General features: G+C 39.3%; 1 protein-coding gene across 1 annotated transcript; it reads left to right on the top strand.

Moving 5' to 3' along the window:
* The first annotated feature begins 1,729 nt into the window (after positions 1-1,729).
* LOC115037005 (serine/threonine-protein kinase 38-like) lies at positions 1,730-17,476 on the top strand. The gene is made up of 14 exons (XM_029495457.1): positions 1,730-2,087; positions 7,209-7,348; positions 7,954-8,005; positions 8,176-8,298; positions 10,172-10,255; positions 10,349-10,472; positions 10,683-10,837; positions 11,011-11,113; positions 11,619-11,680; positions 12,033-12,150; positions 12,376-12,499; positions 12,635-12,730; positions 12,837-12,928; positions 13,165-17,476. Exons 2-14 carry the CDS (start codon positions 7,215-7,217, stop codon positions 13,287-13,289), a joined length of 1,392 nt encoding a protein of 463 aa, XP_029351317.1. The 5' UTR covers positions 1,730-2,087; positions 7,209-7,214; the 3' UTR covers positions 13,290-17,476.
* Positions 17,477-19,389: the final 1,913 nt, after the last annotated feature.

Below are 19,389 nucleotides of genomic sequence, written 5' to 3'. Positions count from 1 at the left end.
TAGAAAGTTTAAAAACCTTTGAGTAGCTTTTTTGAACAAGATAAAATATTCCAGGTTGAAAGTGATGAGATGTTGAGAAGACAAAAAAATAGGGAAGAAATCTGATGACATCAAGATGAACTCGATTCATGCAACTCAAAAGATAGTGTGAGAAATTAGAAAACGTCTTTTACACTGACACTGACACACTGATAAATTAGTTACATTGTGACAAATCACAACAGAGTAATAACAATCTACCCAAATGTATTTTGATGGCATTAATAGCGGTAATATTTTATGGAGAATAATTTTTATGTCTTTTTTAAGTCTTAAAACTAAATGAAAATACTACCACATATCAAATTTTATTTATTTATTGTAAAAATGTGAAGTAGGCATTCAAATCTTTATGGATAAAACTTAAAATCTGTAAAACTATCACTCCAGTGTCATGCTGTAGCTTCGAATTTATTAATACAGTTGCTCGGTGTTTCGGATTGAATCGTGTGAAGCGTAGCCTGTGGGACAGAGTTTATGGCCCAAATCTAAATATAGGTGCTGTGTCACAGCTTAGTGGGCCCCATTGATGTGAGAAATGCAAGAAACATAAAAACAGCCTTGTTTGCAAGACACCACACCCAGATGTGTTAGAAGGGTACACCCACCTCTGCTTGTTGACATCATAGCCAGCACAGTAAAAGCACTCAGCCTGTCCAAATAAGGAGATTTATGGCAGAGAATACTCACCTACCAGTGTACAGCAGCAGCAGTAGTAACCAGAGTTATTTGTCTCTGCTTCCCCTTCTTAGTAAACAAATCTACAATGAAAAGCCAGATAAGGACTTTGCATTGCAAAGAACCGTGGCTAGCGTAATGGAAAATGTTTGGAATTTCTACAGTGAAATACTGGCAAAACTGGAAAACATAATCCATAGTGTCCAATGTTATTTTATGTATTTCTGACCAAAACGGATGTCAGCTCAACTGTCACATAAAAGGTTTCAGCTCTTGTATTCCTGGAGACCTCTGTGAGGATATTCTTAGAATATAGCTGTGGCAGCGTGTCTGTCATACACTGTCATGATTTTATTTTCGTCCTATCACATTTAATGTTTTTTTTTATTTTTTATTTTTTATTTTTTTTTAGCTCTTTATTACCACTTGGCTGAAGTCACCCAGTAACCTGTCCATGACATACAGTATATTACAGGTTTCCTGTCACATTTATATGATAGTGATAAAATAATATTGCATAGCTGATTATATCATTTTGGGAAATGGTTAATCAATATCATAATTAACATCATGTATCTGTATATTTATCTCAATGTGACCTTTCCCTGACCTCTGATACCCTCTTAGCATTTTCTATTTTTTGGATAAGGGGAGTTATATTTTTACAATTTCGATTTTTCAATAAAACATTATTTAAGTTTGATTTAATTGATTTTGTTATTAGTAAGTATTTTCTATAAGGATAATCCCAAAAAAAGCTGTACAACACTTTACAGTTACTGTCGCTGGTGTTTTCTTTCACAGCCGCATGTGCTTGCTTACCAAATGAACCTGCGCCCTGAAATACAATACTTGCAGGTTTTGCTTTTTCATTGGCTGATAGACCCGCCATTCACATTTATACCAGCATGCGATTGGTCAGCGGAAACCACGAGTCATTTTCTATATCGATGATTGGTTCACCCGAACGTCAATCAACCGCTACGGCGTTGCGTTGCCAGAACGTCTGATGAGCCCAACGGTCCCAGGAAGCAGCGCTGCTTATTTCAAATTTTATAGCGATAACGACGGGACAAGCGCTGTTTTTCTCAGCTCATGAGTTACAAACGAAGATGCTGAAATATTTTTAGATGATGTCAGATTCGCTTGTTGTGGGCGTCAGGCCGGCCTTTGTTATGATTTGGCGTTGATAACGGTGATGTTTACCGTGCAGCCTGATAGGTTTCTCTGAGGGGGAGCCAGTAACTGGAGCGTGTGGACTTCAGCTGCCTAAATATTAGGCAGCGAGATTAGAAATATCACATTCAATTTCTTCACTTGGGTCGTGGCTGGCGGCACGCCAATATTTGACTCTGGAGCAGGACACGGAGGTAGGTGAAAAATGTTTCTTTCAGCGTGCTGTCGTCGGGTTTTTTATCATAGCCCTAATGGAACCTGCTGGACGGACGCAAAAGGGGAGTTTAGCTGACAGATAGCTAGCTAACACCACACCGACCGATGATCTGTCCAAATATGACATTTAAGATACAAGAATGTCATCGGTGTGTGTACAATCTGCCGCCGATCGCCATGTCCCAGGCAGCGGATTCTCACCTGCAGAGTCACCTGGCAGAGGAGGGCTGAGAAAACATTGGGCAGGTTGGGAACAGTCTCTGGATTAAACTTTAATGTGGGGACAATCAGGTACACACCATCCCATTAAAGGAGTCATTTAAAAGCATGGCATTTAAGTTACAAAGATAAAAAAAAACTACTCAGACTACTCATCTATTTCTTAATGGCAGAATATATGAATATATATATGGCTAAAAGAACATCAGCGTAATTATAGGAATATTACTCAACAATGGATTCACACCAGAACAACAGAAAGGTTAACCAATGTCTATAATTTCTTGTGTATTTTTTCAAGCATTTTATGCACTTTTGTGTATTTATAAGAATTTGTGTGTGTGTGTGTGTGTTCGTGTTCCATTCCTATCTCTAGTGTCGTGATTGAGTCCTTTCATTCAGGCTTGAGCAGCTTTCTTGTGCAGTCACTTGCAGTACTTAAACAGTGGAGTGTGTCTGTTTCTTCACAAACAGATAAAAGAATTTAATACAAAATTAAGAAAGCCACACCACTTCTCATGCCTTGAGTGTTTTTCATTTTTAAATGTTTCTTTTTCGACTTAATAGTATTTCCCACAGAAGTATGTCATTAATACGCTGAGTATCCTCTATGTCTGATGGGGAATTTCAGAAACAGGATTGTTGCTATCATGGTATGTTATTGTGGGTTGTGAGCTCTGTAGTATCTAGCCATATAGGCAAACTTTGGATAATCCACTGGCTTTGTTGGCAGAGGTTTTTGTTGGGAAACATCTACTAGGGCAGTTGATTATACTTAGTTAACTGGAACAGTATTTTCTAGATAGATATCCAGTTACACAATTACATCCCATGCAAATTTCAGCACAAATCGAATCCAATTGTATTGGGCAGCCAAAAAAAAAAAAAAAAAACTATCTACATTGCCATACTGTTCTGAACATTTTTTTATTCATTGTGACCACTTGCACCCTACAGTAGGGCCCAGGTCTCTGAATGTTTTAGTCTCCAAATTTTCCGCTTGCTTTCATAATGCCTTCCTTAAAAGTGCCTGAGTGGTGTGCTCTTGTTTGTTTAGCTATGGGGTGGATCTGGTTAACTTCATGCCAAACTGAATCCCTTCAGTCTGAGCTGGAGGCCAACTGGCTCTTCTGTGATACAACAGCATCTAGCTGTTGAAATGATGGTTCATTTTCCATGTTGGTGGAAAAACTAGCTCAAAACTAAGGCTGATGTCAGAAATGTGCGCCTCAATAGGTCTTTTACACTCAAGACACAGTATGAATAGCGTAGGTTTAACAAATAAAACTACTGTTGGCTGAATTCTGTTTAACTGCTTCAGATGCAGGCTGTCTCAATTCAAATACTTTCATACTTGCACTCACTGTGCATAAGTTTGCTCACATTGTAAAGCAACATGCAGGTCTCATAATGGTCTAGGAGAGGAGAACACATCTGCTCCGACAGTGATGCAGGGAGGAGCATGCAGGAAAGTTAAATGGAAAACTTTAAGTCAAGTGATGACAAAGGCCAATAGGTTGATGAGAGCTGCTGTCACCTGTTGGGTGAATGCACAGAGGCTGTGTTTGATTTGGGACAACATTACCCTGTTGAAACATTACGCATCACAGCAGTAAGTGTAATGTGTGTACAGTGTACTGACTGAAGTATTCAAATTGTTGAGACACAGCACCAGTGTTCTGGTGTAGACCAGCGTCACAGCAAATGGCAGGAGAGCAAAGGTGCTTTTCATGTAGGTGAGCTGGTATTCTGGTTATGGGCTTTTTGTAATGGCTTAGTGAGATGCTTATGACAAGTAAAAAGGCATGGGAATGGTCTGTGCTGCTCCATTGAGCCCTCATCATATTAGTGGTACTTGTCTGTCCTTTGCATGACAGGCCAAAGTGAATGTTGCCACTCTCCAATCACTCACCTTTTAGCTCCGGGAAACGAAAAGAGCTGTGCGTTATGAAAAGAATAGTAACTTGATATCTGAAGCACTGCTGAAATAGCTTTAAGTTTCCCTAGTGGAACAGTTCATTGCACCTTCTGTTACTGCTATAACAGAAGGCCAGACTCCATCTGTTTGATCCTCTCAGGTCTCAACAGAGCCATCTTACTTTGTTTCAAGACCTTGGTCACCCCTCAACCCATGTTTCATTGTTATCTAAACTAAGATACAGGGAAAATATTGGATGCTCTGATGCAGCTGGATTTATGATGTGGGAGTTTGTACTGTGGAGATGTTGGAGAAAATAACGTCTACCTGCCTGCCTCTCTGACCTATGTGAGTTGGCTCTCTGGGGACAGTATATAGATCATCCCTATGAGATCTGTAATTTTCCGCTTGTTAGCTTTGTGTTAGTTCAAGACCGCAATTTATCAGCAACAATCAGTTTCCCTTTATGGTGAGCTTCCTTGGAGAGTTGTGCTCAGGTAAATCTGTACAGATCTCAGTGAATGAACACCCTTGTTCCTCAGAGTCCAAGTTTCCTACCCTACATAAACCTCCCAAATCAACTGCCTGCAGCAGTGATTCAGTGATTTTTCTCAGAAGTCAGGAAGTGACTCGTTGTTGTGAGATTGTTTCAGGCCGGATCGGGAAAAGGGCCAGTGACTAGACGAAACATGGGCCCTATCTCTGGGCTGCAGGGCTGTTTTAACTCTGTGTGAGCTAATCAAGCCCATTCATACCTTTTTTAATGCTGGAATGTTTTGATAATGCACTTATCCGCCCTCTTCCTATTTTCCTCTATTATACAATATGCTCACAGTTTTTCATATTACATTTAAAAATTTTTAGTTCTCTTGGTGGTGCTAAGTTTTTGTTGTTGTTGTTGTTGTTTTTTTGTTTTGTTTTTACACTTTCGCCTCATTCATACCTTTTAAAATCCAACCCACTACAGCAAGTGTCCTTGTGGATTTCTTTCTACACAAAGACTGCACAGGGAAGAGTTTTTGCTAAGGAGAGGGAAATTGTTTCAGAAATGTCAGAACACAAAAACAGGGTAATCTATAGCCCTATTAAATGAAAAGAATCATGGATTTTTTTGGCCAGGTTTTGTAGTTTAGAAAAAGGCAGATTCATATTATCTGTAAAAATTCACAGGAATGCATGTTGAGAAAGATCAGTGTACATTTCAGTTCTTGGAATGCAGCCCTGCAGACCATGAGCCATCCATGGCACATGATTCACTGTCCCTGTTCTGGGGTCACATGAATATTTTTGTACCATGGATCTGATTTGGGCACCTCCTCTTTTTCTGTGGTGAAGGGATCTGTACCACAACTGCACTTGCTGAAATGTAAATATGGAGACCTATCCTCTGCTTGGACCCTCAGTCTGAATCAAAATGTACATTTGATATTATTGATATTGAAATTACATTTTCAATTTTGATATAAACCCTTAAAGTAAATGTGCATTTCCCAGTACAGTGTATCAACATCTGAATGTACTTTGTTTTGATCACAGCTGGTGGCATCAGCTCCCTCTAGATCAGCTTGCTGCAGTTTAGGAGTAATTCTATCATTCTGTAGGAGCTTGAATAGTAGTGACATCTCCAATACAGTGTAAAGGTAGATGTCATTGTCTTCTTTGATTATAAATCGTGTCTGTGTTAATACTGTGAAAGTATCAAATATCTCATTGTACATGTAATGCTAACAGTCTGTATTCAGTAACTGAACCTTAAAACCTGTTGTCAAGACTTCTGTGACTTTATGTCACAACAAAGTAGTCATGCTCATCCAACCTTACAAGATTCAGTTTCACTTAGTGTTTAACCTGAAATCTATTAACTTCCTTTGGCTCACTGAGCTGATGTTACCTAGAGAGATGCAGAAAGAGAGGTCGAACTACTCTAACAGGGTTTTTGGTTCCTCATTCACATTACATTTCAAAAGAGATCGCTGTGGTTATACTTTTGACATGAAAGCTGTTTTAAAGGTGTAATCTTCAAGTAATAAAAAAAATGTTCTGCCAAGTATTACTTTAAAGGTGTCTTCCACTCGGAGATTTTGCACGAAGAATTGTTAAGATTTTTTTTTGTTTTTTTTTTTTTAACACACTGGTTGGAAAGCATTTGTATAATAATGCAACCCAGCAACCAACCAGTAGGACAGTGTAGCTACAGATACAGACAGAAAAACAGGTGGTGCAGGGGGTAAACTCACATGAGGCCAACAGCTGTCAGCATTAGTGAATGGGAAGTCAGTGAGAGATCTTGTCATTGTCGCTGCAGCACTGAGCCCTCCTGCTCTTCACAGTGGGTACCTACATTGCTTTTGCTTAATAGTAATCACTGTTCCCTAAAGTGACAGTTACATCATAAAGGACCGGTCCCACCAGAAATCAGCATTGTGATGCTTATCAACAAATTCCTATAAAGTGGTCAATGCTGGAAAGACACTGTATCTCTCCAGGCTTCTCTCTTTTCTCTCTTTTGGGTTTTATTGTTCCGTAATTTTCCGTGGTTTTACATCATTTCCTTTGATAAATAAATGAAGAAAGAAAAAAAAGCTTTACAACCCAGCCAGAGTGCCACCTACAAGCTCATTAAATTTAGCGTCTCAAAATGCTGTTGTGACCAAGCCTTTACGATAAATGCTCAACTGAAGCTCATCAGTAGTTAAATTATAACTAAGTTTGTAAACATGAAATATCATTAGCTGCATTAATCTACTGCTGCTATCACACCAAATGAGGCAGCAGCAGTAAAACTCGTAGAATATAATGTATTGAGTGATGGTGTGTTGCATTGGTAATTAATTGAACCAATGTCTGCTCGCTGGGCGAAAGAATATTGCACAGGAGAAAATCCCTTCAACCTTTAGACTAGACTGGCATGCAGAACCTGACCTTGATTTATTCTTTTTTTTGTGTTTTGATTTTTTTACAGGATAGCATGGCCATGACGGGAGGGACTGCAGCTGCCCTTCCCATGAGCAACCACACCCGAGAGAGGGTGACTGTGGCCAAGCTGACACTTGAAAACTTCTACAGCACCCTGCTCACTCAGCACGAAGAGCGCGAGATGAGGTAAAACTGAAAAGTTCTGAAACCCATTCCTCCAGATCCTGCAGTACCTGCTGACTTAAGACCACTGGTCCTCTGTTCACACACATACAGAAACACACACAACTCAATGCATCTGTTGATCTTTGTCAGGATTATTTCAGGCTGTGTTCTATGTGTACGGAAGCTTTTTTTTTTTTTTGCTTCCTGAATGTTACACCTTAATTTATAACTGTGTACAGTACAGACTCCCCAAGACCTCTACCAGTTACCGCAGCAGCCCTGCATGTAAATGTAGCTGTTGTTCAAAGCATCTAATATCACTCCGTCCACCACTTGAAAAGCCACCAACATTGAGGCGTGAAAACAACAAAGGCTGTGGAATAATCTGCCCTTTGTATCTGTTGTGTTCTCATATTACCTGAGAGTTGATCTCTTGTCCAGGTGACACAGTTTGGTGTCCGAGCGGACTCACTCTGTACTTTCCACTATAAACCAGGAGGGGATTCATTGTAAAGACTTGGACATTATCTTGATCATCTTTTCTCCCCTTGAATGGTTCCATGAAATGTTTCTCTCATGCTGTAAATGAACTTTGCTTGACTGTTATACTTTTCTGCATTATGCAGGCAGAAAAAGCTGGAGAAGGCAATGGAAGAGGAGGGTTTACCAGACGAGGAGGTGCAGTATGCTTCACTTTGTAGTCTCTCTAAATCCATCCATCCAATCTTAATAACAACTGCACCAACATGCAGCCATTTCCTCACTGAATTTTTTTCTAAGCCTTTCCTTTTCAGTTTTCCTCTTCATTAATCTCTTCAAATGTCTGCACTTCTCTCTGTGTCTTGCAGAAAGTCATGCGACGCTCCCAGCATGCCCGTAAGGAGACAGAGTTTTTGCGGCTGAAGAGGACGCGGTTGGGCTTGGATGATTTTGAATCCTTAAAAGTTATTGGGCGAGGCGCATTTGGGGAGGTAAATGAAGCTCTGATTTTAAAAACACATGAGGTGCTGAAATATCAAATGAAAGCCCATAAGGAAAGAATATAAGTGGTTTGAGTTGTTCTTGCCTTCACTGTAACACCATTTCTTTGTGTACTATGAGTATGAGTTTCATTTGCTGCGTATTATATATACAGTTGTGTTCAAAATAATAGCAGTCTGTTTAAAAAATTGAGTAAAGCCCAAATCCTTATAATGGTTTTTATTTCCATGCATTGGGGACACTGCACATTATATTCTAAATCAAAACATGAAGAAAAAAGCTGAAATTCTTTACTCACTTTACAGAAAATGAAGAAAAATGAACATTGGGCTGTTCAAAAAAATAGCAGTGTCTGCATTTTACTTTACAAACTCAAATATTTACTGTATAAACTGAAAAATATCCAGGATTCAGCATTCCTATGAATCACTAAACTAATATTTAGTTGTATAGCCACTGTTTCTGAGAACCGCTTCACATCTGTGTTGCATGGAGTCGACCAACTTCTGGCATCTGTGAACAGGTATTCCAGCCCAGGATGATTTGACAACGTTCCATAATTCCTCTGCATTGCTTGGTTTTGCCTCAGAAACAGCATTTTTAATGTCACCCCACAAGTTTTCTATCGGATTAAGGTCCAGGGATGGGGCTGGCCACTCCATGACTTTAATTTTGTTGGTCTGGAACCAAGAAGCTGCTCGCTTACTGGTGTGTTTGGGGTCGTTGTCTTGTTGAAACACCCATTTCGAGGGCATTTCCTCTTCAGCATAAGGCAACATGACCTCTTCAAGTATTTTGATGTATCCAAACTGATCCATGATCCCTGGTATGCGATAAATAGGCCCGACACCATAGTAAGAGAAACATTCCCATTTCATGATGCTTGCACCACCATGCTTCACTGTCTTCAGAGTGTACTGTGGCTTGAATTCAGTGTTTGGGGGTTGTCTGACAAACTGTCTGCGGCCCTTAGACCCAAAGAGAACAATCTTACTCTCATCCGTCCACAAAATGTTTCTCCATTTCTCTTTTGGCCAGCCAATGCGTTCTTTGGCAAATTGTATCCTCTTCAGCACATGTCTTTTTTTTAACAGTGGGACTTTGCGGGGGCTTCTTGCTGATAGATTAGCTTCACACAGGCGTGTTCTAATTGTCACAGTACTCACAGGTAACTTCAGACTGTCTTTGATCATCCTGGAGCTGATCATTGGCTGAGTTTTCACCATTCTGGCTATTCTTCGATCCATTCGAATGGTAGTCTTCCGTTTTCTTCCACGTCTCTCTGGTTTTGCTTTCCATTTTAAAGCATTGGAGATCATTTTAGCCGAGCAGCCCATCATTTTCTGCACTTCTTTGTATGTTTTCCCTTCATTAATCAACATTTTAATCAAAGTACGTTTTTCTTCTGAACAATGTCTGGAACGACCCATTTTTCTCAGGTTTTCAGAGAGAAATGCATGAGCAACATGTGCTGGCTTCATCCTTAAATAAGGGCCACCTGATTGACACCTGTTTTTTCACAGATTGAATGACTTCACTAATTCCACACTGCTATTTTTTTGAACACGCAACTTCAATTCATTATTCAATTACACAGACTGAGGAGCATACATATCATGAATGTTGGCTCTGTTGGTTTTCTATGACCCTACTACAGCAACTGGTAAATTATTTGCCATGCAGTAATATAATTTCTACCAAAAACAGGTTATTCATGTTGGACTGCTATTATTTTGAACACAAATGTATTACATGCAATAAATCGACATGCATTGCAGCCTCTAAAGCACCAATATTTGTATTTTATTGTATATTATATTTGTATATTCATTTTGACTTTGACTGTGATGTTGACTCTCGCAGGTGCGTTTGGTGCAGAAAAAAGACACAGGACACATTTATGCCATGAAGATTTTGAGAAAAGCAGACATGTTGGAAAAGGAGCAGGTAAAGCATGTGTCAGTGCAATACTTGTCACGAATGTTAAGGCACCCTAGTGTCTGTGTTTGAGTGTCTGAGGCTGTCCAACTCTCCCTGCAGGTTGCTCATATCCGGGCAGAGCGGGATATTCTGGTGGAGGCAGATGGTGCCTGGGTGGTCAAGATGTTCTACAGCTTCCAGGACAAGAGGAACCTTTACCTTATCATGGAGTTCCTGCCTGGAGGTTGGCACTGATTCTACTACACTGAGAAAAAACTTGCTCTCTGCAAACATGATAGAACGGTCACAGATAACATGTGAATTGGTTGATCTAGAGGCAGGACAAAATCACTTAGCTTAAATCCCTGTGCAATATAAACAATGCAAAAATCTTGGGGATTAGTATCTTTCTGAAATTACCTTCAAAAATTCAGACATTTGAGTTTGTTGCCAGGTGACATGATGACCTTGCTGATGAAGAAGGACACTCTGTCTGAAGAGGCCACCCAGTTTTATATCGCAGAGACAGTTTTGGCCATCGACTCCATCCACCAGCTGGGTTTCATCCACAGAGACATCAAACCTGACAACCTGCTGCTGGACTCCAGGGTGACAACACACACACATACATTTTACGTTAATTGTGAAGACTGTTGTTGACCTAACACATCCCCTGCAGATGATCATCCCCTGATTTATCCCTTCTTCTTAACAGTGATCCAGACTTTGACCACATTGTACTGAGTACAGCTTCAGTATCAACGTGTCCCTTTTTTTCACAGGGACACGTGAAGCTGTCTGATTTTGGCCTGTGTACAGGACTAAAGAAAGCTCATCGCACAGAATTTTACAGGAACCTGACACACAACCCACCAAGTGATTTCTGTAAGTTTAAAATCAAATATCACAGTAAAAGTGAAACAGCAATGTAACTGGATTCAAATGCAAATGTTAATGTAACGGCGCAGGAACGAGTCTTTAAACTTGCAAATTAGCTCAGATTTTAGCACTTCCTGCTCCATCAGCTTCAACAGATTTTAATTTCTTTTTCAATGACATAAAATGCAATAGTAAATACCCCAGTCATGGTTCTATTACCAACATTAGCTTTGTACCTCTGGCAATTGTGTTTGTGCTTCAAACATCATTAAGTGGTGTTATTAGTGGAGATTATCCTGCTGAGAAGAGTGTATCATAAACATTTCTTTTTCTGCAATAGTCACAAAGCCCATGTAAAAATCCCATTGGCTTTTTGTGCAGAGAACCAGAGAACCTACAAGAATGCGTGATCTCTGTCGTGCTTTTTGTCTGCTTTTTGATAAAAGTTTTCAAAATGCACAGTAACTTTTCAAGCAATCATATTCTTCCTATTATTTGCTTCATACTGCAGCTTTTCAAAATATGAACTCCAAGAGGAAAGCAGAAACCTGGAAGAAGAACCGGAGGCAGCTGGTAAGACTTAGACTTTTTACCGGTACTGCTATTCAAGACAAGGAGAGCCATTGTGATGTGGAATGCATTAATAAGCCTGTTACTGCTATAATCCCACTAAAGAGTGTCTTTAATGTTGACCACTTTCAAAGTGGTGTAATGTTGATTTGTACATTATATATACTAGCAGTAGATCCATCCAACCATTATGTGTGCTACTTATCTGTCAGGGTTGGGAGGGGGCGCTGGAGCCAGTTTAACAGTAGAAGCTGAATGAAATAAAAACATGATTTAGGAAATATACATATATATATTGTCATAATTTGATTCCTACCTGAGCTCCCCACCTATCAGCTGTCTATATGACTTTCAGGCTTATTCCACTGTGGGAACCCCTGACTACATCGCCCCTGAAGTCTTCATGCAGACAGGATACAACAAACTGTGTGACTGGTGGTCTCTGGGTGTCATCATGTATGAGATGCTCATCGGTAAGCATGAATGTGTCTGTATGTGAGCTGTGAGGGAAGTACAGTGTCAATCTTTGTATTGGAGAAATTTGGCATTGTTTTAAGTTGCGTATAAGCAAAGATGACTTTGTTTGCTCTATATATGCGTAGTCTATATAAGACACTTTGTCAAATGATTGTAAAAAATTTGGTCTTAGTATCACAACATTGGCAGCCTCTTTTAATGTTGTATTCGGCTCTGATCAGGTTATCCACCCTTCTGCTCGGAGACGCCGCAGGAAACATACAGGAAAGTGATGAACTGGAAGGAAACCCTTGTCTTCCCCCCCGAAGTCCCCATCTCAGAGAGGGCCAAAGACTTAATACTGAGGTATGCTAAGGTGTATTTCTGTATTAAGAATAACTAGTATGAAAACAGTTCGTATGAAGTTTTTTCTGTGACAATGATGTGCATGTAAAGTTCACTGGGCAATTTATAGCCTCAATCTGCTGTGTTATGTTTCAGGTATTGCACTGATGCTGAGAACAGGATTGGAGCTGTGAGTGTGGAGGAGATCAAGAGTCACCCTTTCTTTGAGTCAGTTGACTGGGAGCACATCAGGTACAGGAAGTGTTTTTTTATTTTTTTTTTTTTATACCCTACACAGCTGTATTATCTTCCTTCCGTGTTATTTCCCTCCATGATCCCCTGTGTTTCTCCTTCACAGGGAGCGGCCAGCAGCCATCTCCATTGAAATCAAGAGCATTGACGACACCTCTAACTTTGATGACTTCCCTGAATCAGACATCCTTCAGCCAGGTTTGATTTTTTTGCTGGCAACACTGCAGGAAAACACTGTTATTAGAAACACAAGCTTTGGGTAGAGAACTAATTTTAGCATTTGGTCATTTATATAACTTCTGAGAAAACAGAACTGTGGTTGTTGTTGTTGCTGTTCACAGACTTCTGTTTTTTTTTTTTGGCATAATTCCCTCAGAATTTAATTCGAATATTAAAATATCTTTTTCTTTTGTTTGTTTCATGTTTGTTAACAGCCAATGCAACAGAACCAGACTTCAAGTCAAAGGACTGGGTGTTCCTCAACTACACATACAAACGCTTCGAGGGTCTGACTCAGCGAGGCACCATCCCCACATATATGAAGGCAGGGAAGGCCTGACAGCGCAGTGGGAAAAATGATAAAAACAGACGTTTACGGACACAGGGTCGGGCCGCAGAGCCCCGCTGGTGCTGAAGGCTGAGCTGTCAGCCTCTCAGTCTAAATTTAACCCTCATCACAATTTATTTACGTCTGCTCTGCCGCCGCAAGGACGCCAAGAGCTTGGAAATTAAGGAGCATTACCGCATTACCTCGGTTGTTTATATCGTATAGCCTACATGTCCTGTCTTTAGCCATAGCTCTCAGGCCTGCTCACTAACTAGGACACTAAATCAGCATATCTGCATGTTCAGCAGCATATTGCTTCTGGCAAGAATTATTTTTATTTATTTTTTTTTACAGCCTGAACATGACAAGGGGAATGAGGCTTGGATACAAATCACCGCTTTGACACCCTTGCATCAGTAAGTTTCAACACTGGTGGCTAATTTATCTCAGATGCAAGGAATATTTGATACTGAAGCTGTACTCAGTACAATGTAGTCAAAGTCTGGATCACTGTTAAGAAGAAGAACCCCACACTGGTTCTCACCCAGACTCTGTTAGTGGATTTAAAGGAAAGTTCCAGCACGATTTCTAGTGTTTGTGTTTTGTTTTGTTTTGTTTTTTTTTCCTACCCAATGTTAAGTGACCATTTGGATTACGATTGACAGGAAGTGGAACCCGATGCAGCCTTGACATTGGCTGTAGTTCAGTCAGCTTCTGGAAAAATGCTATTTAGCAAAATGCTAGGAGAAAATTCAGCTGATACACAGTGGTTTAGGCAGTGGCTGTAATGTGTTGAATGATAGAACGGCTACAGGCAACATTGACTGAAACAAATCAATATCGGGATGTATTGATATGAAATTAGATAACAAAATTTATTTCCCTCTGGATGAATCACTCTTTGTGATCTTTTGACTTTTCATCAAGCGCCAGATACACCTAAAACTAAAGGTATTCAGCCTCAACTGTACATTGTTACTTTGGTAATGTATGACATTTTGTTCACATTAAGCTTGTTCAGCTGAAAGCTGAAAGTGGTGCTCAGAGCACAACTGAGACAATATTCATTCAAAAAAGTGAATTCTTGGACAACGTGAAAATCTTCAACCCGATAGTCATAAGACTGAAGTTAAAATCTTTAACACAAGCAAGAAGAAACACCAGAAACAGTAACAACTTGTATCGAAACAGAAAACAAATGAGTGAAAACTCAAATCATGCTGGAAACCTCCTTTAAACCTCATTGCAGTTACACACAGAGTGACCTTGTGTCAACTCGCTTCAGCACTGTTGCTTTTCACTCACAGAGGAACAACTTGGTGCCAAGTAGCATCTGAATGCAGTTTACCCTGTTGCCCATTCACATTGCCTGACAGGCAGCACAGTGTGTCACTTCCCTTTGGAGCCAGTTGTTTTGTGCTACAGTGCTACACTCGTTGATATTTCCCCTGATTTTAATTCTGATCAGTCCAGCTTGCTTCCTCCTTAGATAGACAAAACATGCAAAGTGCCTTTAAACTGCTGAAAATATTTACCCAGATCTGTTATAGACATTACAACAGATTAATTAGAAGGATATTAATAATAATTAGAAAAATACAGGTTTTGAGGGATAACGCCAAAAGGGAAAGGGAGAACTGATTCTGATTAGTTGGCTTAAAGTTCCAACTACTGATTGTCGGGACACATGAAGGTTTGAAGTGTCATAAAACACATGAAGTAATAAAACTGATAAAGAAAATGAAACATTGGAAGTATGGAAAAGCAGGTTTAAAAGCTGGATAATAAAACAAGAGGCTCGTAAAAGTCCATGGCATCAAAGCAAACAGAGTGTTTTTGTTTGGTTAGCGACGATTCAAATGGAATAGCCAGGAGAAACTGAACAGGAACAGATTAATGTGATGGATATCTCAGACACATATGTTTTTAATTCCATTCTCATTGAATTAATATTCCATTGGATTACAGTAATGTGTCAAAAATCCTCAAAAACTTCAAATGAAAAGCCTCTCCTTAACAAAAGAAATCATTTAACCAACGCGTTCGCTCAGACACAGATCTGACAATAGTTACCAAAGAAGTCTGCTCGTCACACGGTTTCAGGTGTAGCCGTCACTTACTGCACTTAACTTTAAACTACCTTTAGAGAAACCTTTTCCAACAGAGCTAACATTGCTTATGTAAGAATTTGACATTTCTGTTTCGACACTTCGCCCTGGAAGCCTGCAGAGACAGCGGCTTCTCAGTTAGCTCGTGCTAAAATGCAAGAAAAGCTATAAACGTACAAAAAGAAACAGGAAACACACTCAAGACTGTATCATATTAAACTGAACTCAGCTGTAGCCATCACAGGAACCCCGTATGAAATCGTCTGTGGTGCTACTTCTGTGGAATTGATAGCGAGAGTAAATCTTCTGGCAGTTGTATTATAATACATTTATACCAGTCTGTCTTTTTAGATCTTATCTGTTTAGTCCATCAAAGTCATCCTGCTGAAAATCTGTTCCCAAGGAAAGCACCATCAAGTCTGACCAATAACCTAGCGATCATGGTTGACTGATATGGGATTCTGAAGGCAGATGCATATGTATTTTTGCATTATTTATTTATTTTATTTTTTTTGTTTTTCTTGAAGGTGTTAATAATTTCGAATTTCTGCTAATTTTCCTTGTCTTTGAATTGGATGATTTTTCATGTTATTTGGTTTTCCTAGAATTTAAAGTACTCTAGGAATTCACTACTGCACTTTTTGAAGTGCAATAAAGACATTTTGAAAAATAATAATAATAATCGTCAAAGCGCAAGATATTCCGATTTTTCATCCCAAGTATGAGTCATGCTCCTTAAACAGTGACTCTTACTCTAGCCATAATGGAAGACTTTTATATTTGACCCTTTCTATCAGGTAAATGCTAATATATGTCAAAATCCATGCTCATGTTTGTGACACCTGCTTTCTTTTTGACTGTAAAGCTCAGATAACCTTGATGACATCGCAATGCCATGTTCAGGGTAATCTTTCAGAATCCCAGAGATGGGGACAACTATTTACAGGCTGAGTAACACTCTGAGAAATAAACTGATCTTAATGGATAGGTCTCCACAATTTGGGGCAGAAAGTGAAAACGGTCTGCATCAAGTCAGATTGCCATAGCAAAGTTCTCGGGTTTTACCAACACTAATTAACACTAAAGCTAAGGCCAAGCTTCTTGCTTGGAGGTGAATACAGTAGCGGGACAGATGCATGATGGGGGATTTTGCTGATGGCTAAACTGCTGCAGATTCCCAGTTGTGTCTAATCACTGGAACATTTCCCGGAAACAGCTTAACTGCTGCATCCAGAGCATCTTGTTTCACAGCCAAACATAAGTTTTTATGTAGTAGATACTCAGTGCTTTTTGTTGTGAGCTGGTGATTCACCCTGTTCAATGTCAAACTCATGTTCTGTGTTGTAATAGAGAAATTATAACATTTTTATTTTCATCAAAAGGTGATAAGAGGGTAAATAATGTTTTTGGGATCCATGCAGGTCTAATTTATGTGTAGACCAGATGACTTGAAATCCATTACTGTGCCACTTTATCAAAAAGGAGCTGAATTATGATGACTTAGTTTTTCCACAGGGTTGAGAAAAGTTCAGGGTCTCGAGGATGACATTATGTCTCTTACATGGTGACTTAAGCTAGACAATTTATTTCTGAAGGACCAAACCAGCTTTCTGACTCCCCGTGTGTTGTTAGTTATATTTACATCACATTGTCTGGGTGTTTAGAGTACATGTTTCCCCAACTCAGAGGGCAAAAAAATGGATTTGTCCTTTTTTTTTAAAAAAAAGCTGGAGACATAAAAATAAAAGCTGAAATCAGATTAAAAGCTCATTCACATCTACTATCTAGTTTTAGATGTAAATAGTCAACTTATGCCTCAGAAACCTCAAAGCCTCACGACTCAGCTAATTATATATAATTTCCCCCTTGTTAAAGAGCGAATTCAGTCTTCCCATGAACTTGTTGAAGGTTTTAAAGCCCCTCCATGGGCCAAGAGTGTTGTGAGGTATTTTGTGTAATGACGTATACATATTGTTTTAGACAATTGAAGGAAACTGTCTGTGGAGTGAAGGAGAAACTGCTCATGAAGATATTCAGTCACATGGATGAGTTTTTATGTTGATAAAATGCTTAAAATATTAAAATAAAACACTTAATGTTTGGAGTTTTCTTTTTTCATTGGGGGATGGGATGTAGGTGACTTTGAAATGTGGCCACATTTCTCTTCAACAAATGAGGCCCTAATGTTGCTGCTGTTGTTGTTGTTGTTGTTGTTTTTGAAGTCATTCTTTCAGCCGTTTAATTCCTGCATCGTTCCTGAGCCCGGGCCCCTGCTTCATGGTTGAAGCCCCAGTGGCACCCTGTCTACCAGGTAAGTCAGAGGAAAGCTTTTTTCTAAATGGAGATGTCCATGCAGTCGCTGATTCTAAATTGTGTCTAGGTTCTATAATAATACAGAGAACATATCCAAGGTCTCAGTCCTCAGACAAATGCTCACAGCCTGCTTTCAATGTGCCAAGAATGTGTAAGTTAGCGATTTACTGTGTTTATGAAACGTATCCTGAAGCTGATTAGTAGGTAAAAACTGAGACTGATGGCGCTGAAACCTTGACTCTCTTCAGTAAACCATGACCATAAGGAGCCAAAATTCATTCATGTTCTCATTCAAAATGGCATTAATGGAGCCAGTCAAGGACTTTTATGAGTCCACTATCAACTCATAAAACTGAATTTGACCTTTTTTTTTTTTTTTTTTATGGAACCATTTGCAAAAGTTCTGTCCATTAAGCTTCCTGGTTGGCCTGGTTGAATGAAGATGATTTATTTTGCTACCTTGTTCTTAAATATGAACTCCAGTGTTAATTTCCGCATTTTCCATTTCTATTGACAGCAACTGATCAAACAGAATCATAACATTTTGTGTATGCGCACATAAAAAAACTGCTATCACAGTAAGTGACAGTTAATCACCTATTCACTAAATTAGAGCTTGAATATGTAAAATGCTGTTCACGCTCTCTTATGTCAGTAAATGTATTTAAATAGTCATATTTATATCAAACCATCAGTCAGTGAGCATTTCTAAAATAGAGCTGTAATGTTTTTTTGTTGTTTTTTTTAAACCCAGCTCAGCTAGTTGCTGTTTTCGGTCGCTAGAGGGCGTTCTTCATACACAGCAGTGCATTTCTCAGCTGCTTAGTTTCATGAATGGACTCCCTGTTCATAACTGTACAGTTGTCATGTGAAATGAAGACCTTAAACCAACCACCAAAGTAAAACACATCTCTAGGAAATGCAGGCAGTTTCTACGATGCAGTTGGCAACAAGAAAGCAGGCATGTATAACTGATTAATTAAAAAAAAAAAAAAAAAAATCATCTGTTTCAAACATTAACATTAATGTGTCAAACATTAACACAAGGGCGTTAGAAAGTTGCCGAGTAGTTTGCTGATAAGCCGTTTGAAGAATACGGATTTAAGGGCAGCTAATCAATGTTTGATCTGGTTTGTGACATTTTTATGGTGCTATTTGAAGTCTAGCCTACACGGTGATAATCATGCTTCCTCCTCAGCAACATGGTGAGTTTAAACCAACCCAAAACACTGAGCCATGCTTTTTCTTTTCCCGATCTCCTTGCCATCATTTATTCACCTTATCAATAGATATGAATGTTAGTTTAGTACGTCATAGATTTGATTATGGATGATCTATTATTGTAGCTGTTACATGTCAACTTATGTTTTGTTTTGGATTTTTTTTGTTTTTTTTTTTTTGACTCATCCCGGCTGCACTTTTCCTCCTGCACGCTTTCACCTGTATGCACCTGTTTTCTTCAACAGCAAAAATCTAGTTGTGTTGACCGGGTTTCTCTTAATCCCTTACCCCGATTAAGGAAACTGGGTTTCTAGTTTACACTTTGAAATCAGGTTACTGCAAGAAGCCACAAGTGCTTGTAAATGCACCTGATGCAGAGGTGGTCTTTCCCTATCATGACCCCATTATTATCAAAACTGGAGGAACAGCCTACTTACTACTGAAGCTGCAGCATTTCATTCAGGAATCTG

The sequence above is a fragment of the Echeneis naucrates genome, chromosome 23 (assembly GCF_900963305.1).
Source record: "Echeneis naucrates chromosome 23, fEcheNa1.1, whole genome shotgun sequence".
Taxonomy (NCBI): Eukaryota; Metazoa; Chordata; class Actinopteri; order Carangiformes; family Echeneidae; genus Echeneis; species Echeneis naucrates.
This window is presented reverse-complemented; position numbering and strand designations above follow the sequence as displayed.

Coding starts and splice junctions, on each gene's coding strand:
- LOC115037005 (XM_029495457.1), top strand. CDS start 7,215: ATGGCCATGACGGGAGGGACTGCAGCTGCCCTTCCCATGAGCAACCAC. Junction 11,114..11,618: donor CAACCCACCAAGTGATTTCT/GTAAGTTTAAAA, acceptor TTCATACTGCAG/CTTTTCAAAATATGAACTCC. Junction 11,681..12,032: donor AGAAGAACCGGAGGCAGCTG/GTAAGACTTAGA, acceptor TATGACTTTCAG/GCTTATTCCACTGTGGGAAC.